The 20,854-nt window shown below is 51.8% G+C and overlaps 7 protein-coding genes across 7 annotated transcripts; 5 read left to right on the top strand and 2 right to left on the bottom strand.

The window, feature by feature from the left end:
- Nucleotides 1–1,912: 1,912 nt before the first annotated feature.
- BDZ83DRAFT_736821 (EC51a protein) lies at nucleotides 1,913–2,954 on the bottom strand. The gene is made up of 3 exons (XM_060513006.1): nucleotides 2,245–2,954; nucleotides 2,121–2,176; nucleotides 1,913–2,068 (listed from the first exon to the last, which is right to left on the bottom strand). Exons 1-3 carry the CDS (start codon nucleotides 2,700–2,702, stop codon nucleotides 1,980–1,982), a joined length of 603 nt encoding a protein of 200 aa, XP_060372037.1. The 5' UTR covers nucleotides 2,703–2,954; the 3' UTR covers nucleotides 1,913–1,979.
- A 619-nt stretch (nucleotides 2,955–3,573) lies between these two features.
- BDZ83DRAFT_558717 (necrosis inducing protein-domain-containing protein) lies at nucleotides 3,574–4,440 on the top strand (the record flags this gene model as incomplete). Its single annotated transcript, XM_060503544.1, has 2 exons — nucleotides 3,574–3,753; nucleotides 3,802–4,440. Coding segments are annotated over 2 exons (819 nt in total), but the record flags the coding sequence as incomplete, so codon positions are not given.
- A 1,719-nt stretch (nucleotides 4,441–6,159) lies between these two features.
- BDZ83DRAFT_725525 (uncharacterized protein) lies at nucleotides 6,160–7,894 on the top strand (the record flags this gene model as incomplete). The annotated part of the gene is made up of 4 exons (XM_060512735.1): nucleotides 6,160–6,227; nucleotides 6,549–6,645; nucleotides 7,068–7,129; nucleotides 7,290–7,894. The coding sequence occupies 4 exons, from the start codon at nucleotides 6,160–6,162 to the stop codon at nucleotides 7,540–7,542; spliced, it is 480 nt and encodes a 159-aa protein (XP_060372035.1). The 3' UTR covers nucleotides 7,543–7,894.
- A 2,727-nt stretch (nucleotides 7,895–10,621) lies between these two features.
- On the top strand, nucleotides 10,622–15,608 carry BDZ83DRAFT_759645 (ABC-2 type transporter-domain-containing protein; the record flags this gene model as incomplete). Its single annotated transcript, XM_060515149.1, has 3 exons — nucleotides 10,622–12,615; nucleotides 12,663–12,822; nucleotides 12,879–15,608. The coding sequence occupies 3 exons, from the start codon at nucleotides 10,622–10,624 to the stop codon at nucleotides 15,240–15,242; spliced, it is 4,518 nt and encodes a 1,505-aa protein (XP_060372034.1). The 3' UTR covers nucleotides 15,243–15,608.
- Nucleotides 15,609–16,091: 483 nt separating this feature from the next.
- BDZ83DRAFT_563479 (benzaldehyde lyase) lies at nucleotides 16,092–17,258 on the top strand (the record flags this gene model as incomplete). Its single annotated transcript, XM_060503585.1, has 3 exons — nucleotides 16,092–16,197; nucleotides 16,266–17,125; nucleotides 17,199–17,258. Coding segments are annotated over 3 exons (1,026 nt in total), but the record flags the coding sequence as incomplete, so codon positions are not given.
- BDZ83DRAFT_11972 (benzaldehyde lyase) lies at nucleotides 17,105–18,306 on the top strand. The gene is made up of 3 exons (XM_060501144.1): nucleotides 17,105–17,556; nucleotides 17,608–18,026; nucleotides 18,088–18,306. Exons 1-3 carry the CDS (start codon nucleotides 17,298–17,300, stop codon nucleotides 18,247–18,249), a joined length of 840 nt encoding a protein of 279 aa, XP_060372032.1. The 5' UTR covers nucleotides 17,105–17,297; the 3' UTR covers nucleotides 18,250–18,306.
- BDZ83DRAFT_11963 (uncharacterized protein) lies at nucleotides 18,232–19,578 on the bottom strand. Its single transcript, XM_060501143.1, has 2 exons — nucleotides 19,509–19,578; nucleotides 18,232–19,367 (listed from the first exon to the last, which is right to left on the bottom strand). Exon 2 carries the CDS (start codon nucleotides 19,278–19,280, stop codon nucleotides 18,363–18,365), a length of 918 nt encoding a protein of 305 aa, XP_060372031.1. The 5' UTR covers nucleotides 19,281–19,367; nucleotides 19,509–19,578; the 3' UTR covers nucleotides 18,232–18,362.
- Nucleotides 19,579–20,854: the final 1,276 nt, after the last annotated feature.

The raw sequence follows: 20,854 nt of genomic DNA, 5'->3' as shown, positions 1-20,854 counted from the left end.
CATATTACGCATGTCAAACCCGAATCAATCCATAGAACCTGCTTCGCACCCCCTCCTTTCATTTGGCCTTTGCATGATTATCCTCAGCCTCACTCACAATTTGGATCCCCTCCTTTGCGACGTTTGGTTTCTTTCCCGTTTCCAAAGCTTGGTGTCTTTCGCAACTCGTTATCATCGTAGAATAGCAACCGCAATAGCCTGCGAAAATGGCAGACAGGAACATCAAAGGCTCTCATGAAGATGACTTCCGGTGTCTTTCGGTTCCTCGCCCGATCCGGGGCTGCCATTCCGACAGCGAACTACGGCAGAAGAAAAGGACGCTACCCCAACCGCCGTCACCTGCCATACAGTCATACAAGTGAGATCTCAAAGAGAGAAGTATCCTTCCACAACTGTGGAGTCTGGCTACGATAGCCCGTTTCCAGAAGCACGCGCTCTCCAGAATAAGAGGCCTATGTACCGGAACAACGTTGCATTCGGTCTTGTAACGAATGTACCGTTGATTACGCAGCCGCGCTCTACTAGCGCACGTCGAGGCTTCGGCGACCAAGTCTATAATTATAGACAGCTCGGCAGAGACTAATTCCATCTGATCAGAGTTCTCTCGACAAGGACCTCCAAAACAAAGCTCGAAATATTGCACGGATCCATCACAAGCCTACCGAGCTTCGTTGCTATATCTTACCCCGGGGGGGATCCGGGAGACAACAAACGCTTAGAACTCGATGGCATAGAAATTTGTGTTTCTTCTAGCCTCCATGGCGCTTTGAGGGCACTTCGACAACAGCAGGACTCAGTCCTCGTATGGGTGGACACACTCAGCATTGACCAACAAACTCTGTAGAAAAGACAGCAGATTCAGCTCATGACCAGAATCTACAGCTCGGCCAAGTCTGTCGCCATCTGGCTGGGACCTGACGCAGATGAGAGTGACACTGCCACAAGGCTTTTAGGAGAGGCTGCTCGGAAACCAGATGCCAGAGACTTCACGCCATTTATTTCATCAGTCAAGAGGAAGGCTGAATTCCGTGCTACCATCTCTCTTTGAGAGGGAGTATCGGAATCAAGTGTCGGTTGTTAAAGAGGTATTCAATGCTCGCAAGATTGTGATTTACTGCCGCTCTAGTGTTCTTCTATGGGGTTCTCATACGGACGCTGCCAGTGTTTTCCGGAGCAAAAGAAGGTTTTGAACCGCTATCTGTCTGATACTGAACAAGGAAAGACCTATACACGAATTTTACGGAATCACTTCACCTACGCCGCGATCCCAGCAAACCATGGCCCTTTGAGTCTTCCTAAGAGTCGATCCCTTACCGGGTTTAACTTTGGCGAGTGCTCTTTGTTGGAAGTGACAAGAGCATGCAGGAACAAAGGGACAACTGATCCAAAGGATAAAGTTTTTGGAACTTTGGGACTGGTCTCTGAAGCGCTACGAAATGACAGAGTCCACTGCGACATGACTGTAAAGTCAATTTATACGAATATGGTCGACTTGATTGCAACGACCACAGGACATTTGGATGTCATATGCGACTCTATCCATTGCCTACTGCACGCAAACAGCGCTAGCCTTCCTTTCTGGGTCCCTGACTGGTCACAAAGTCCCGGGACAAAGGCAATAGGCGCCATGAACCTCAGCTCGAAGTTTACGGCATCTTTGAGCCAGAAGGCCAAAGTTGTGTTAGACGACAATTTGATGGAAATGAGTGGCGTCGAAATCAATACCCGGGTGTTGAGGGGATGTTTATTGAGATAATGGATATTTGACTAAAGTAAGGAAAGGAAAGGAAAGGAAAAGAGCAATTTTGTGCGAGCCAGGGAAGAGTGGTTGGCGCGTTTTGAGCAGGCCATGAAAAATTGGGAGAAGTAGGACTAATAGGACTGGATCTCTGAACAAGCTTCATTGAATCATTGAATGCTATAGAACAGCCGTTGTCCGCTTTCTCAAATTGCATGTGAACTCAATGAAAAATCTACTCTCAAATAAGAGAGACTAGATGTCTGTAATATTGCAGGCAATTCCAGTCTGCGTCCATCTGGGAACCAGCATCTTTAACCCACTGCTTGCCTATATTTCAGTTAGTAAACCTTAGCGAGAGAAGAGATCTAAAGAAACCTACCAGCTTTCCACAGCTTGCTAATACTGGTCGAGTCTGTCATTCCGCCAAAGGTAATGCTATCAAAGTTCCAGTCAGCACAAGCACGAATACAGCCTAGAGGATAACGTGAATAGTAGACACTAACCGTTGATCAATGATAGGGCCATCCCAGTCGTGTCGCGATTGGTACCATTCGTCCGGGGCGTTGTCCTCATCGACTCTCACATGCAGGTACTCGGCCTCAAACTTCTTGAACCACTTGGACGTCTTGCCAATGACCAACCCAACGTGAACGCAGTCGGTTTGATCTACAACATATTTCAAGTAGACATCCTGCGTGTAATAATGATTGCGATACGCTGGGTTGCAGGACATGAAATAATACACTTTGCCGTGCTGAAGTGGCCTCCCTACGACCTTCTCTGCTTCCCTCCAAGCTTTGCTTTGGTCTCGAGAGAAGATGCCGGCTGAGCTGAAGGTGTCGGTGCGTACAGGGACCGTCTGAGGTGGATCGCGGACGGAGATCTCCGCTTCGGGCGCAGTATTCGGTACGGCGAGGCCTGACGCGATAACGCAATAGGAGAGAATGTGTAGGAACTTCATGTTGGTCTAGATTGGTTGCCAGTATACTTAAAGAAGGATATCCAATCGAGACAAATAGTAAGAAAGCGAACGATAGCCGGGTGCACAAAACCCGGGACACGAGTAGAACTATCTGATGGAGTCGATAGGCCAGGAGGCTGCAGTGCACCTTTTATCATTTTCATCCGGCTCCGTGTCAATAGCATAGAATGTCAAAGACCTCTTTGTAGACCCTTGTGTGCCTCGCGCGATACGAGAAAGACTGAACGAAAGGATACTTGATTGCGGATTTGTTCTCACACCTGTAGCAAACTCAATTAGATAGGGTTAGTTGCTTGCCAGTCCTGTGTGGGTCTCTGACATATAGGTGCGGATATTGCCGCTGTGTACTCAACCTGCTGAAGCTGATTTATTCGGCTGTTCTTACGCTTGGCATTTCCAGGTCAAAGATCTGTGGCGCATTTAGTCAATTATCTAAGCAGAGATACTTCGACTTCAACGAGCCCGTGCTTCAGCCAGTCAAGTTGCACGAACCCCCGGGCAGGTAGACTGCTGCCCGCAAATACACGGCCAGAAATCAAACTTACCTATCAGACCATAGTATAGTTTTATTGCTCAATATGGACTTTCATATCGCTCATGTCCGACTTCTCCGCAGCTTGTTTGCTTACGTAGTATAGAACTTCCAGCCTCAGGTCATGCACTTCTTCTAGCTTAAATAAATGTCATAGTATTTCCACTTGAAGATTGCTTCTATTACAATAACACCGTCTATCCAAAGAACTCATCGCAGCCCGGGTCCGCCATGGCATCGTTGACTTCTATCCTTGTTCTGTCCTTACTCGGCTTCGCCAAAGCAACGCCCTCTCAATCACCGCCAAGTTACTGGAGGCGCGGTGGTGATGTGGCAGTCGAAGATAAATGGTTGGGTCACAACAAAATAGTCGCTTTGGAGGAACTACCTGGCTATGATCTTACCGGAGAGATCGAGACTACATTCAGACCGCTGCTCCATTCGTACTCAGGATGCATCCCGTACCCTGCAGTCGACGCCAATGGTAATGCTGGGTACGTGAACCTTTCAGACGAGAACTCGATTCCGGTATCAAAGCTAACATAGTTATATTTCAGTGCTGGCTTAAGACCAACCGGCAATGCGGGCGGCGACTGTCGTGACTTTGGGCAGAGCGGTCAAGTTTACGCCAGAGTTGGAAAGTCTCACGGGAGATGGGGTGTGATCTACAGCTGGTACTTGCCCAAGGTTATGGGTAAAGAGCAGCAGCATAAACACCACTGGATCACTGCCGTCGTATGGCTTCGCATCGACGGATGCCCCGATCTGATCTACAACTTCAAGTCTCTTGGTGTTGCATACTCTAAGAACCCCCAGAACAGCTTCGATGTCACACGCAAAGACAGCGATACTATCTTTGTCAAATTGAACGATGGTGGTTCAGCAACCAACCCTATCGTAGCATATGACAGCGGAGTGCCTCTGTTGCCCTCTCGAGAGGGCGCGGCGGGCGCTTTGAATAACCCACTTATCGACTGGCATCGTCTGCCTCAGCTTGCACAGCAACAGCTAAACGGAATTCAATACGAGCACACGCAGGTCCCCTTCAACGATGCAAATTTCCAGGGCACGCTTGATGCCGCGTACAGCGACGCTCTATACACCAACGTGCCCCTAGAGAGTGGCGAATGTGAGACCGACCCAACGGAGGCTGATATCGATCCGGACTTTGGGCTACCTGAACCCTCATCTACCGCGAAGCCGGTCTCTTAACCTGAGCCAACTGAGCTGAGATAGGAGTCGAGAGTCAAGCAATAGCCTAGAAGATAAGACAGTGTTCATAGCGCAAAAGACTGCAGTTGTAGTTTGGTTCACAAACAGCCTTGGTGACAGGAGCGAAAGGTGGGATGACACCAGCACGGGTCTTCTTGACCAGTTGACTCTGCAGACATGGCCGTAGTGCCGCTTTCAAGTGCTGGTGGCGGGCTATGCAGTGATTTTGACCACACTTTCACTTGGAGCGTCCTACGTTCGTGATCGTCCCCACTGCTAGCAGGTTATGATGTTCCACGGAGTCATATTTCGTGTTCCCCCTGAGCAAGCACCAGTTCTCACTAGACATGAATAAATTTATTCTCTGCCTTCAAATCATGCTCCTAAGACTTCTACTTCGTCTATCTAACCTCGTCGCGTTTACCACCATGTCGCAATATCTCCTACTATCACTGAGTGATATTGTCCCCTTCTGACCAGCACAGGCCGACTGTAGAAGACCGACCAGTTCTGTGAAAGGAACATTGTAATCTATCTACTCTTTTCACAGCTTTTGGTAGGAGAGTCTTACAAAAAGCCAATTCCCGTGTGGCTACGAGCGTTGCACCCGGTACGCTTCCTAGATCACCCAACGCTATTGTACTACTTTTAGAGATAAAAGCTCACCAATCGAAGGTCGGCCCGAATCACCTCGGAGTAACAAATTTCTCAACCTACTAAACACGGTATTCTTATTAACTCGGTAAAACTGTCATAACTATAATTCATTATATTGATTCTACAAAGGTCTGTTTAAATGTTTTTCTCTATAAAAGCCCTACTTTAAATCTTTCATTCTTTAAATTAGATTCTATGTAATGAAACCACCCCTACGTGGCCTCACGGGAGCTGGGCTCTTAATACCACCAGAGATGAAAACCCCCGAGTGAGTGACGGCTTACAACCACGTCTTTACATTGTTGCTGCATGAACGTCTGCCTGAGCTCCCTCTTGACCAGGAACTTAAGAAATACGTCAATGCTATAACATCGATTGGACCACAGGATCGACGACAGTTTATCCAAGACCACTTTGGAGACCGTATAAGAGGACGTTGCTTCTACGTCACAAGCGAAGGTCGCCTCGGGATGGGTTCAGGCTATATGGCTATCGGTGATGCCATTATTGTGCCGTTTGGTTGCTCTACCCCTATCATCATCCGTTAGGAAGGGAGTGACGAGGGTTACCGCTATGTTGGAGATGCTTATCTCAACGGCTTCATGCATAGAAGAGCAATTGATCAGTGGCGAAAAGGGAGAGGAAGGAACGAAAGTTCAAGTTGCGCTGAAAAAAGGAGGTGATAATGATATGGTAGCATCTGGAAACCACCGATGGTGGCGCAACTTGGAGGTTTTAGAGTTAAGATGCGCCGGAATTGCTCTTTAGTCTTCCGCAATTGTAGCAACTTACTCTTCTTGTCTCTCAACAACTTTATGAACTTGTTTCAGAACTCGTCTCCGTTCTCACTCAGCAATTGTCAAGCAATTGTCGTCTCCCCCTTTCGCTTGGAAACCCTGGCCTGAGGTTGGAAACCCCGTCAAGTTGACCAACTAGGCGGCAGACTTTGGCAATTGGTGTTCGTGGAGAGATATCCGCTTCTCTCAAAGACGCAACAGACAATCTCTCGGGTTGTTTGTGCTGCAAGGCAAATCAATGGTCTATCGTATCGACTCCACCTACCTCAACCAGGCCTCTTCTCAGGGGCCTAGCTTGCTTTTGAGGTATGCATAACTCATATTGATTGTCTTCTTTGATTCAAGCTGCCCTCCTCCGGACAAACAGTCTGCTCTCATAGATACATTCTTTGGTGGCTTGTATCCGTGATAAGTAGCAAGTATCCGTAGGGGAAATTGTTGCACTATGCGTTTGTGGGCGTCATGCCGGGCTGCAGAACAAGGGACGTTGATTTGCCAGAGAAGACTCGAAGAAGCTGGCAGCGTCACTGGCAACTGCGATGTTGAATCCGAGCTTATCAAGTATTCTTCCAATGTTGTTGCTTGTTTAGGGTGTTGAGTGTAACCTCCCCTGAGGCTGATTCGCAGGCGTTCTCGTATCTTTGGCGAATCTGGCGTGAGCGTGTTTGTACGGCTTGGCGTTACATGCCGCGTCGGACACCGTTCGGTCGAGGAGATTGGCGATGTAAATCCCGCTTACGCGGTACAACGCCGCCGCCTCGCCCGTGAACCGTCTATCCGTACTCCATCGCTGGCTCGGGTGCAAGGAAGCGGCCGACAGGGTTGCGGCGTGTAACGGAGTCCTGCAGTCTCCTGAATCTCGGTTTCTCTGATAACACTCCAGGGCGCAGCCACCGTGATGCTAGCGTCACATACACCAAGACGGCAGGTTCTAGAAACCGCGGATATGACGAAGAACCAACCGAAGGGCTTCCGGCCCTGCTGGTATCCACTCCCGCTCTGCCGCCGGTGGGTGGGAGTTTGGAGACAGCCTCTTAGTGGTGGGTTTGATCCGTTGGGCTGTGATCTGCGCCGCCTGCCGCCATAGTCAGCCCGCAGATGAAGCTATTTCGATGCCTCGGGATTATGGGCTTCCTCCTCCGCTAGCTTGTGGCAATGACGAATGCCCCCTGGGCCCGTACCCTGGTTGCAGAGACTTTCATGGAGACGTAAGGAGGGGGCAAACCTAATATGATTAAGTATGAGCCATACATGATACCGCAAGATTGATAGCTTTGATCGGGCGGGACGACCCCTGGAGTGAACAACTATTTCTGATGGGTGTCCCAAACAAGAACACCGGAGACTCCACATATGCACAGTCCGTAGCGGCAACACGGCTTACAAATGGAGTAGGGTGCTGGCTGCGGTCTTGCAAGCGGACCCCGAAGAGCTGGAGCTAGCACTTGCGAACAAGCAAATGTCCGCCTTGGCGGCACAGTTGGCCACTTTCGTCACAACTAAATTCCAATGCCGTGAAAATCGCGGCCTCATGAATGTCACCAGACGTGACGTACATCCCGTTTCGGATTGGTGTGTTCTGGCCAACTTTGTCGTTCAATGGTCCTTGAGGGCAGACTGAAGAATCGGTGTAAGTGGATGTAACGTTGAACAGGGTGAATGGGGGAGGAATCTATAAGATTTATCGGAGCCCACTTCGTTCCAAGAGGTAGGAATAGTCTTGACGTCTGTTTCGAGTGTTGTGCCAGTGCTTGTGCCTCATAGTGGTCGGGCCATGTTGTTGTTATGTAGTGTTGCCAACTTTGATGATTGATGTAGTCAAAAAAGGGGGCCTTGGCTGACTGAGAAGCTGGGGAAACAAGGTGTGACACGTTCTAAAAAATAAAGATTAAACGAACGGATGGTCTTTTTGGTCTGGACATAAGCTGTCTTTAGACGTTGGGAATTTGGACTTCTCGGAAAAGCCTACGGGGTCGACGGCGCCCGCTCGGGTCGCTTCAACTTTCCGAAAGCCCGTATAATGGAGACTGCCCCACACCTCCGACTTGCTAACAATGTTGCGGACTTTTTCGTGATGATCGCCGCCAAGGGAGTCGCCGCCATCGACCCACACTATTCACTTACACGCCGGCTGCAGGCTACGACAAGATGCAAGAATTTGGATACCCTAATCAAGCTCAAGTGCTCAACCAACGTGTCTCTACGTCAACTTGTGAGATTGTGGCATATCTTGTGCACGGATGACCCGGGGCTCTGGATCGACTTTTGAGCCTTCGGATGCTGAGATGGACCCCTTGCGTATTTTTGTTGTTGTTGTTGTTGTTGTTGTTGTATTTAACGCCGTGGCGGCCGGGCTAGAGCCCTTACCGCAGACCTCCCGAAGGGTATATGGCGTGGAGGGCCGTGAGCCAAGGCTACCTACTCTACAGTACGTCGTCTCTTTACATCGTCCTCCAAATCATGCCTTGTGGCCACTACGCGTTCTGTCTGTCCCCGGTTCCCGCTGGTGCCCCAGTTTCATTCTTTCCCAAATCGTCCCTTGGAATCGGGAGGTTCTTTGTAGTCCGCACTCACATCTACCTAGGTGTGGATGCTGCTACCGCAGACAGATCTTCTGGAAGAAGTCCGTCACGCGGAGAAAGGCCTCGAAGCCTCGTGGGTCGGTGATTAATCTCTTGAAGTAGGCCTCGAGAGATCCCATAGGACCTATGGGCTCGGGCATACTGCGAGAGTGGAGGGTCGGCCACCGTTGCCTCCTCGCCAGCGTTAGTCGACAGTAGACCAGGTGGTCCACGTCTTTCGCCTCTCCACAAGAGCACATCATTAGAGCGTCGTCGTGGTTGAAACGTCGGTGATATTGCTCGAAGTCCCCGTGACCCGATCGTGCCGCCAGCAGGTGATGTAACGTAGCCCGCGGCAAGGCCAGTTCAGGAGGGCTGGACAGAGCTGCCTCAAGCCCCAAGTCCGCGTACCGCGGCCTTCGCTCTTTATACCACCATCTCCTGTGCTGGCTTTGTAATTTTTCCCTTGCAAGCCGCTTGATGCCCGCTAGTGTTGCCATTTGACCCATCCGCGCCGGCAGTGTCGTTCCTTCTTTGGCCAGCCGGTCCGCGGCCTCGTTTCCTTCGATGCCCTGGTGTCCCGGGGACCAGTGCGTCCGTATATCAAATATCCTGGCCGCTTCTTGGATTTCGAGGAACGCGTCTTGTGACGAGTCCGGCGCCTTGCCGCGGATGCCTTGTATAACGCTGGTGTTGTCGATACATATGTGGATTGGATGACCGCGATTGGTGAGCAGAGCCCTTCTGAGGCCGGTTCGCGCCCCTTCGACCTCGGCGTCGAACACTTCTGCTAGTCCGAGTCGGCCGCACCCTTGCGCTATGCGTTTGGAGTCTCGGTAGATGACGAAGCCGTACCCCACGGCTCCGTTCGTCGCCCTGGAGCCGTCCGAGAAGACGATCATATGGCTTTCCGGTACTGTCTTTAGCCAGCGCTCGAAAGCTTTCGCAGCCTCTTCTTTGCATTGAACTACTATCTGATCCTGTGAGCTTGGCAGGTACTGTGATTGGAGGAACGTTGGTCTTCCGCATCTTGGCAGAAGTTCAGCCGTCCGTTGTAGTCTCGTCTGTTGCTGTCCCTGCTGGGAGAGCCGCGCGACTAGCGGGTGTCGGCGATCAATCCTCTGTAGTCGGACTGCGGCCCGTAAACGGACGCCTTCTAAGGCGACTTTGGCTGACGGTAAGCCGGCGTCTCGGAGGAGGCTACTGGTTGGCGTTGTCCTCCAGACAGGTAGAACGATCCTTGCTGCCGCTGTAATGACGCTGTCGATCTTCTGCACGAGCCCCTTCTGGCCTGTGTTGACGGGTCTTCCTTGGAAAGGCGGACTCGTGTCTGTCTCCGCTTGGCGTCTCGAAGCCGGCTTCGTGATACCTGCGTACCATGTTTCGGCGCCGAAGAGCGCGATCGGCAGTACGTAGGAGACGACGGCTTTTCGCACGGCGGCCGCTGGCAGTCCTCTCTTTGTGTTTGTAAGCTGCCTCAGGTGTTGAGCTGCCTTCTTTGCCGCAGCTACTCTTGTGTCGACGTGGTGCCGGAAGGACAGTCTCTTGTCGAACCAGACACCCAGCCAGCGTACAGGATTTGTCGAGGCCTTGACCACCAAATCCCCCGCCCTGACCTCTGGCAGCTCCGCTGGCTGGCTGTGCTTCCTAGTAAAGTGGATGACCTCGCACTTGCTCGGGTCGAAGGAGACCTTGTTCTCCGAGCCCCATCTGAGAATGCCGGCTGCGCTTCGGTTGAGTATTGCGACCCCTTGCGTATTATGGGCCGGGGGCACACGGGGAGCGAGACACTCCGTTGACATGTTGATAAATCTAGACCTAGGCTTATTTTCATGATATGATTTGAGTCTTCAGCCGAAAGCTATTACATGGGCTTTCCTCCCTTTTACATACTCACAACTTCAGATAATATTTTCCCTCTCTTCACCTGACTGGGACTGTTCACTCAGCGGCTATCACAACAAGCCGAGCGAACAACTGGTTGATGCTGACCGGTAGGCTTCCGCACACATGATGTGATAGAGATCTTGTTGACTGACAGAGCCTCTCGTGATAATAGGATAGCAAGATATACTTGCAACCGCTCCATCAGCCAGCCGTCTCAGGACACCCGTATACCTTAATTTATCAACCGACAATATGTCCGCCTTCAACTCAGACGAGAAGTCTCGTCTGCCGACCCGTTCCCCGGCCGGCAGTCAGAAGACAGTAGTCGATCACGATGCGATTTTCACTCAAAACGCGGAAGCACTCCCGACCTCGAAGCCTCATAACAACTCTCTGTATGAGAAAGTCGGCGATGGGTCCGCTGCATCAACATCAGAAGATGACGGCAACGACACAGAATTAGAACGTCGCCAGTCGATCGTTCAGGAACTAGCGCGGGAGTACACGCGACACTCCGCGGTCAACATCGATGGAGACAGCATGGCATTGTTCGGCAGCGAGGACCCCAATTCGCCCCTCAACCCGAACGGAAAGAACTTCAGCGCTCGCAAGTGGGCAAAGACTCTTGCCAATGTCACCAATGAGCATGGGTCAGGCTACAGAACTGCTGGTTTTGTTTACCAGGACTTGAACGTCTTCGGATTCGGCCAAGAGACGGATTACCAGAAGGACGTCGGAAACGTTTGGCTCGAGATTCCTGGTCTTGTTCGCAACCTCACTTCGAAGACCGGAGGCCAACGCCGCATCGATATTCTCCGCGATTTCAACGGTATCGTAGAGGCAGGCGAGATGCTCGTCGTTCTTGGACCCCCAGGATCTGGCTGCTCTACCTTCCTCAAGACCATCGCTGGAGAGATGAGCGGCATTTACACCGATGAGCGCGCCTACTTCAACTACCAGGGTCTCTCGGCAAAGGAACTCCACAAGCACCACGCCGGTGATGCCATCTACACTGCCGAAGTCGATGTCCACTACCCTCAACTTTCCGTGGGCGATACCCTCACCTTCGCGTCCCGTGCCCGCTGCCCACGAACCCTGCCCCCTGGTGTCACCGCCAACCAGTACTGCGACCACCTCCGCGACGTCGTCATGGCCATGTACGGCATCAGCCACACCGTTAATACCCGTGTGGGCGACAACTACGTCCGTGGTGTCTCTGGTGGAGAGCGCAAGCGTGTAACGATTGCCGAAGCGACGCTGTCCAATGCTCCTTTGCAGTGCTGGGATAACTCAACCAGAGGTCTCGACTCCGCCAACGCTGTCGAATTCTGCAAGACTCTTCGTTTGCAGTCTGAGTTGTTCGGCCAGACCTGCGCCGTCTCGATCTACCAGGCGCCTCAGAGTGCTTATGATCTGTTCGATAAGGTTGCTGTTCTCTACGAGGGACGTCAGATCTATTTCGGCCGCACCACCGAGGCCCGCCAGTACTTCATCAACCTCGGCTTCGAGTGCCCAGCCCGTCAGACTACCCCTGACTTCCTCACTTCGATGACGGCGCCTACCGAGCGTGTAATCCGTCCCGGTTGGGAGTCTCGCGTACCTCGGACGCCCGATGAGTTCGCTGCGTGCTGGAAGGAGAGTCGCGAGTGTGCGGCTCTCAAGCAGCAGATTGAGCAGTACAAGACGGATCATCCTTTGGATGGCCCGGATGCCGAAGTCTTCAGAAACCAGAAGCAGTCGGTCCAAGCCAAGAACCAACGTCTCAAGTCTCCCTTCATCCTCTCGTACGGACAACAAGTGAAACTCTGCCTCTGGCGTGGCTTCAAGTTGCTTAAGGGTGACCCCAGTCTGACACTGTTCTCCCTGATTGCCAATTCGTGCACGGCTCTCATCATGTCCTCTCTGTTCTACAACCTCCCGGAAAACACGTCCTCCTTCTACAGTCGATCCGCGGTTCTCTTCGTCGCCATTCTCGCCAATGCATTCTCTAGTGCTCTCGAGATTCTCACTCAGTACGCCCAACGGCCCATCGTTGAGAAGCAACGTCGTTATGCCTTCTACCACTCCTCTGCGGAGGCCTTCTCCTCAGTCTTGGTAGACATGCCCTACAAAATCACGAATACCATCTGCTACGACCTGATAATCTACTTCATGACGAACCTGAACAGAGAACCCGGCAACTTCTTCTTTTTCCTGTTAACCACATTCCTCATGGTGTTGTCCATGTCTGGTCTTTTCAGATCTATGTAAGTCAGTCTCGCCCCGTACCAAGAATGACTCTAACGCCATTCAGTGCCTCCTTGTCCCGCACATTGTCGCAGGCCATGGTTCCCGCGTCGATCTTGATTCTCGCTTTGGTCATCTTCACTGGATTCGTCATTCCCGTTGATTACATGCTTGGCTGGTGCCGATGGATCAACTACCTGGACCCTGTCGCGTACGGGTTCGAATCGGTAAGTTGAAATCCCAGCAATCTTAGTGAACGTCGACTGACCTTTTAACTTTGAAGCTCATGATCAATGAGTTCCACAACCGGAACTTCGAGTGTGCCGCCTTCGTCCCCAGCCCTGCAGTTGCCGGTTACGAGAACATCACCCTGGCCAACAGAGCCTGCTCCACTGTCGGTGCCGTTCCTGGCGAGCCGTTCGTCAACGGTGACAGATACATCAACTCCCAGTACAAGTATTTCAACTCCCACAAGTGGCGCAACATTGGAATTCTCATCGCTTTCATTATTGCCCTCCACGCCTTGTACTTCGTTGCCACGGAATACATTGCCGCAAAGAAGTCCAAGGGAGAGGTTCTTGTCTTCCGCCGTGGTGTCGCTGCCCCTGTCAAGGGCAAAGACGATCCCGAATCCTCTCTCTCTGGACCCGCTACCATCGTCGAGAAGGGCGGACAGGGCGCCTCCGCCAATGAGGGTGCAATCCAAGGCTCTACCAGTGTCTTTCACTGGGGTAACGTGTGCTACGATGTCAAGATCAAGACCGAAACCCGCAGGATTTTGGACCACGTGGACGGCTGGGTCAAACCAGGAACTCTTACGGCTTTGATGGGTGTCTCTGGAGCTGGCAAGACTACCTTGCTTGATTGCCTGGCAGACCGTGTCTCAATGGGAGTGATTACCGGAGAGATGCTGGTTGATGGAAAGATCCGTGACCAGTCCTTCCAACGCCGTACTGGCTACGTTCAACAACAGGATCTGCATCTCGAGACCAGCACTGTGCGTGAGGCATTGGAGTTCAGTGCTCTTTTGCGCCAGCCGGCCACCACCCCTCGCGCTGAAAAACTGGCATACGTCGACGAAGTCATCAAGCTTTTGGACATGCAGGACTACGCCGACGCCGTTGTGGGTGTCCTGGGCGAGGGATTGAACGTCGAACAGCGCAAGCGACTTACCATTGGTGTTGAACTGGCTGCTAAGCCCCCCTTGCTTCTTTTCGTCGATGAACCTACCTCCGGTTTGGATTCGCAAACGTCATGGGCTATCCTGGATCTGCTTGAGAAGCTCTCAAAGGCCGGCCAGTCTATTCTTTGCACTATTCACCAGCCGTCTGCTATGTTGTTCCAGCGCTTTGACCGCCTGCTGTTCCTGGCAAAGGGTGGTAGAACCGTGTACTTTGGCGACATCGGCGAGAACTCCCACACCCTTACATCCTACTTCGAGAGAAACGGTGCCCCTGCCTGCCCTCCTGGCGAGAACCCGGCCGAATGGATGCTTTCTGCCATTGGCGCTGCCCCCGGATCACACACCGATGTCGATTGGCACCAGGCCTGGAAGTCTAGTCCCGAGTATGAGGCTGTTCAAGAGGAACTTGGCCGCCTCAAGACTCAGAGCCCGCCTCAAGAGCACTTGTCCGCCGAGGAGGAGAAGTTGGCACACCGCGAATTCGCCGCTCCGTTATGGGATCAGTTCCTGATTGTCACCCGCCGTGTCTACCAGCAGTACTGGCGTACTCCTTCTTACCTGTACGCCAAGTTCATTCTCTGCTGCTCCGTTGCTCTCTTCATCGGTCTGGTCTTCCTCAACGCACCTCTCAGTATCCAGGGCTTGCAGAACCAGATGTTCGCCATCTTCAACATTCTTTCCATCTTCGGTCAGCTCGTACAACAACAGATGCCGCACTTCGTCACCCAACGCTCTCTTTATGAAGTCCGTGAAAGACCTTCCAAGACTTACAGCTGGAAGGTGTTCATGATGTCGCAAATTGTTACCGAGATCCCGTGGAACTCTCTCATGTCCGTCTTCATGTTCATCTGCGTCTACTACCCCGTCGGTCTCTACGAGAACGGTGACCCGAGCCAGAAGAGTGAGCGCGCTGGTCTCATGTGGCTCCTGTTCTGGCAGTTCATGATCTTCACCTGCACTTTCGCCCATGCCTGCATCGCCATCACGGACACTGCTGAGATGGGTGGTAACCTCGCCAACGTTTTGTTCATGATGTGTCTGCTGTTCTGTGGTGTCTTGGCCAGCCCTGACGCCATGCCTGGCTTCTGGATCTTCATGTACAGGGTGTCACCGTTCACCTACCTATTGTCATCAATTCTCTCAACAGGTCTGGCAAACTCCAAGGTGACGTGCTCGACGAACGAGTACATCCACTTCGACCCGCCAAACAACCAGACTTGCGAGACTTACATGGAAGGGTACATCGGTTCCATGGGAGGCTATATCAAGGACCCATCTGCCACGGCTGACTGCCAATTCTGCTCTATCGCCGACACCAACGTCTTCCTCAAGGGTATCAGCTCTAACTTCGACAACAGATGGCGCGATTTTGGTATCGGCATGGTGTACATTGTCGTCAACATTGTCGCTGCTTTGGGTCTCTACTGGCTGGTCCGCATGCCCAAGGGCAAGAAGAAGGCCTAAGCCACAACAGAAGTGCTTCAGGAGAAGCCAATCACTCCGCCACTTTACAGTAAATGACTCTACCGCATAGCCAGTTTCTTTCATTAATTAGATACATTTTACATCAACATCATGTAGCTTAGGGGTAATGGGCATCATAGAATTTTCTAGTTTTTAGGTTGAGGTTACATACTAGAGCTCTCGCAAGACTTTCATAGTCCCTATCAAATCAGTCAAATGAATTAAAGCTGTCCTTGCCTTTGCCTTCTTGTGACCGAAGACCCATCTTAACGCACCATGCCTGAAGACAATTGTAGAAACAACATCATGAACACAGACGCAGATTTCTATTAAGTTGGTCGCTGTGGGCTTTTGGCAACGATGACTGAGAAGAGGGAGCCTTTAATACCCCGGGTGCGTGTAAGTGCGTCTCAATGCAAGGATCGCTTCGCCCGACCTCCAAACATCTGGTGTCGGTCGTTACCCCAATTATTGACTCAACCCATCAGAGTCAATGTCGCAAAACATTTACAAAATACAAGGTTTACCTTGGGGCGACGGGTAATCATTTCCACAACTCCTCCCATTTGCCATTGCCATTGTTTGATACATGTACGTACAACTTACCTCGGGGCCAAGCAATGAATCCCCCCTCACGCTCTTCCCGCGGTCCCCCGCTTCATCATTGCTTAGGCACTCGGCATTTAGAGGTCTATTGCTTATAAGTGCTCGGTCGGATGCTCATTGGAGCAAATTGTTGCGATGGAGGATAATATTCAACTTGACCTCATCACATTTTCATCAAAAGACAGCTCAATCTCACCATTTGTAATCACGGGCTCCAAACTATCTCAAGAATTCATGTAAGCAATGGCTTTCCAAGTGAGACAGCCCAAGAATCGAGAACTTCTCGGCGGAGACCTTCTCGCTCAGTCTCTAGCTCATCTGGGCGCGACAACTGCATTCGGTATCCATGGTGAGATTCTATATGCAAGAATCATACCGCTTCATTAGACTAACACCATCCCACAGGCGGGCACCTAGACAGCTTCCTCATCGCCGCCGTTGAAGCCGACATCAAGCTCATAGACGTGCGGCACGAGACCGTCGCCGTCCAAGCCGCCGAAGGCTGGGCCAAGGTCAAGGGCAACGATGCTCCTGGCGTATGCTTCATCACGGCTAACTCTGGCTTCTGCAACGGCCTGCCCGGTCTTAGCACCGCCTTTGCGGACCGCTCCCCGGTGTTCTGCATCACGAGCTCGCCGCCATTGCGCGACGCGGAGACGAACACCCTTCAGGGCTTTCACGACCAGGTCGTCCTGGCGAAGCCCGTGACGAAGTTTGCGCATAGGGTTACTAACGGCAGCGAAATCCCGCGCATCGTGAGCTTGGCTTGGAGAGCGACGACGGCGGGGGCGCCTGGGCCGGTACTCGTGGATTTCCCTATTGATGTACTCTTCACGCCGGTAGAGATCGGCAGCGTGGCTTGGGGGTCTATCACGGCTCCGCCGGTATCGCTTCCCGCCCCTAATGCCGGCGCGGTCGAGCAGGCGATGAGACTCTGGGGAGAGGCAAAGCGCCCCGTGATTCTAGTCTCGACCGGTGCAGCGAGGGCCGCGGACGAGGTAGTGAAGCTTGCGGAAGCGACGAATACTCCGATCTTCCACTCGCCCAAGTTCTCTACGACCATCAAGCGCTCGCATCCTCTCTTCGGCGGTGTGGCGACTCGGCTTCCGTTCTTGCGAGCTCAGGGCCCGGCTCCGGATTTTGTTCTTCTGCTGGGGGCCAGGACTGGCTTCTTGGTAGGCGGTAGGAGCGGTGCGATTGTGCCGAACGAGAGTGAAGCCAAGGTTGTGCAGGTTGACCTGGACGGGAGCGAGATTGGGCGCTCGAGAAAGATCGATGTGAGATACTTTCCCCGCCCGATATATGCCTTCATGGGGTGGGGACCGGCAATGCTGACTAGATTGAACACAGGTCGGTATCGTATCGGATGTCGGGCTTGCAGCTCAGGCTCTCACAGCTGCGGCATCCAAGTCGTCTGCTAAGGCGAGCAGCGAGTGGGTGGATAAGGCCATGGTGTTAAAGAAGCCAAGCATTCACTCGGCTGGAAACGAAGACGACCCAGTGATCATTGAGGAAAACGACCGGATGCATCCCTACCATGGCGTAAAGGCCTTCTTTCAATCTCTGCCCGAAGACAGCATTCTGTGCATGGACGGCGGCGAGTGCGGCGGATGGGCTCTGCAGTCTCTAAACGAGGCGAGAGCGGGACTGTCGATGGTGACGACTGGATATCTAGGCTTCCTGGGCAACGGTTTTGGATACTCGCTTGGTTTGTGGCTCATTTCTACTTGTGGAAGCACCATTGCTGACTCTTGGAAAGGTGCCGCTGTCGCCGCGCCAGATAAGCTAGTCGTCAACCTCCACGGAGACGGCAGCGCGGGCTTCCACATTGGCGAGCTCGACACCTACGCCAAGTTTGGCCTCAACATCCTCACAGTCGTGGTTAACAACAGCGTCTGGGGTATGTCGCAAGCCGGACAGAACCTGATTTACGGGGAGAAGACGCCGCAGCGGCCGTGCGTGGCGATGAACCCAAAGGTCAAGTACGAGATCGTCGCGCAAGGGTTCGGGTGTGACGGGGCGGTAGTGGACGTCGTCAAGGAGAATGGCGCCAGCAACGGGCCCAAGACGTTGGAGTCTGTCAAGGTTGCGGTGAGGACCTTGACGAGCGCGAGGCAGCCTTCGTTGCTGAATTTGAAGGTTTCTGATGTGCCGTATCAGAATACTACGAAGGCCATGGTGAGTTTTTGTCCTGTCTTCTCCCTTGACTTGATGGATATGAGGCTCACACGGCGTCTAGGTCGGAGGAAGTAGTGATCCCAACATCATTGTCGTACCATATTACGACAATCTTCCCAGACCGTACTATAAGAAGTCTGGGAATAGTGTGGCTGCGTCTGCGAATGCAACTTCCGCGTCGAAGGAGGAGAGCTTTGTCGAAGGCCACGGTACAATTCAGTAAGAAGCAATACATGTATTGACTCAAGGTATTGGGAAATTAGTATGTACGATGGCTTCAGCGAGGATAGTGCAGAATGGAGCTCTATTCCTGTAAGGGCCGAAACTTTATCGAGTTTATACCAGCTTGTGTGCCATCATAACCTCGCGTGCCGTCCTACACAACTTCCGTGAACGGAGTGTGATACCACGTAGCAAACCTCGCGCCATATGATTGAACGAGCTCTGTTGAAACGACTTCCGGATGCTTCCAGGGTCGTGGTCTTTGACGTTGACGTAAAGACCGTTGCTGTAGATATCCGTCTCGTCGCCAAGGTGTACCATCCACTCCAAGTCCCTAGGGGATTTGCCCGTGCCAAAGTCATACCACAACGTCACGCGTAGCACATCCTCGTCGCGCAGAATCGAGTAGTCGACCGGACAACACTGGCAATGCCCATCGTACACGTTTCCCGGATGATGCCACGCCGCCTCCATGTTCTTCTCAAACGCGCCCCAGTCCCTGATTCCCCAATACCACCAAGGGAACAGCTGGTGTCGGCAGATTCTAAAGGAGCGAATCTCATGGAGAAATGCGTACCCGTGGAACTCCTTGATGACTTGTAGACAAAATCTGCCCTCGACGATTCTCGGCATGTGAATAGTTACATTTGGTGAGCCCGACTTCCAAGATCCAGCTCCTCGGTACGCTCTGTATTCGCAAGGTTCCAGGAGCTCAGAGAGGTAGGCCGTGTTGGTGCCCAGGCGCCTGAACTTGAGCGCGAGCTCGATGTGGGTGTGTCTTAGCTTGTAGGATCGGCCGAGGGTATCGAGGGTCTCTCCCTGCTGGCATGGCGGTGATTGTTGGCTTTGAGGCGTGTCGGAACGGTCCGTCTCGTGGAGTGCGCAACAGCGCGCGCAGACCCAGTGATTCGGCAGTTTGTATGCCACCGCGGCCCAGAACGATATTTGCTCAGACTCGGGTAGCGCTAGCGAGGCGTCTTTCCAGTTTCTTTGTGTGAGGATCCGACCGGCGCGACAGGTCCGCGAGAACATGAACTGGCTCAGAAGATCAAGATGGCTGATGATCTCTTCCAGTAATTCAAGCGAAATTTCGAGAAGGTAGGCCTTGGTAGATTGTTTCTTGGGCCCCGTCAGCTTCCTGACGCAATGGCTTTCGAAGGCAATGGCTCGCTCCCACAAGCGGCTTCGAGGCCGAGTGGGAGGCTCGTCGGCCATCTTGGCTGGTTCAAAAAGAGGCCAATAAGGTGGAGGTTGTCATACTGAGGCTATAGATCGAATCCAAGTTGAAAAGAAGGCATGCTAAGAGCAGGAGTAACCGGCAAATATTAATAGTCCAGGGGAAAACCGGGCTCAATGAAATTTCTTTTTAGGTTCAGTCGTATCGTTGATATAGGCACGAACTCTCACAACTGTTGAAACTTGGCAGGGCTTTTGCTCAAATGCAATGGAGTGGATCGGCCGATCAACAGTCTTCAGCCTCGTTGCCTCGATAATGGTATCGGACATCAAGGGACATACATATCTTTGCATACGATTACATCATCTCAGCTTTCGACTAAACTCAAAAGACCATCTGAATGCTGAATACGGTAGCATAGCTCAACGGCGGCCTACGCCACCTGTTGGAACATGCCATGTCTCAACGACTCGGTCTGACAGCTCAGGAGCTATGTAAGTCGCAAACTCTTCTGGTAGAACCATCTTGAGCTCTGAAGAGCCATACAGTCAGCCTCATAATGTGCTTGAAGGATGATCTGGAAAAGAATGAGCAAAATTGCTTACGTTAACCGACAAGTGAAAGACCAAAAATGTAAACCGCATGTTGATAACCTGCTGGTTATGATGCATACAACCACCAAAGAACAAGAAAGCCTCGCTCAAGGCTACCAAGAATATGAAAAGATACAAGAGGAGGATGAAACTTGTCTAGCTAGCGCCGCTGTTGGGCCGTGGAGACCAGGGGACGACCCCAACATGATCTGCGGGAATGGGATTTGCTACCGGGCCTTACCTCAAGTGGGTTGCAAACCGTTTTGTAACACATCTCTTCCTCCAAAGCTCCTGGTATTCGCTCCGTGTCCGAGTTAAAAGAAAAAGGACTTAGTAACAGAGACGCTCACGGAGCAAAGCATAAATCAAGAAACAAGGCAGTTTCCAAGCCCTCTTCGATACCAAGTATACTACTTAATAACGTAGATAGGTTTATGAGATTAAAAATAAATAAACAGGTATAAAAGTTTCTACATCCTTGTTCGTACTATGCATATTCCTTTACAAATAAGATTACGAGGTAGGAAACTAATAAAGAAATATTGTGGCCTCTGTACCCTTGCTCGTACTGTGCGTATTCATTAGTAAAGATACTTACGATGTAAGAAGCTAATGAAGAAGTACTATAGTTCTGCGCTCTCGTTTAGACTAAATATATCCGTCAACGAATACGTTAACGAGGCGAACTATTGATAACCCGACGTAGTAGTAATCACCTTTGAGACTGACTAAGAGGTTCTAGGGAAACACAAAGGGGTACATGCCTCCGCGACCGGAGCGACAAGATCTCTGAGATCCGCAATATAGAATGCAGCACCAGTGCCTTTGAAGCCTGG

This window comes from Colletotrichum acutatum (assembly GCF_030867785.1).
Source record: "Colletotrichum acutatum strain CBS 112980 chromosome Unknown BDZ83scaffold_1, whole genome shotgun sequence".
Taxonomy (NCBI): Eukaryota; Fungi; Ascomycota; class Sordariomycetes; order Glomerellales; family Glomerellaceae; genus Colletotrichum; species Colletotrichum acutatum.
Note: the sequence above shows the minus strand (reverse complement) of the source record. Positions and strands in the feature narration are given on the sequence as shown.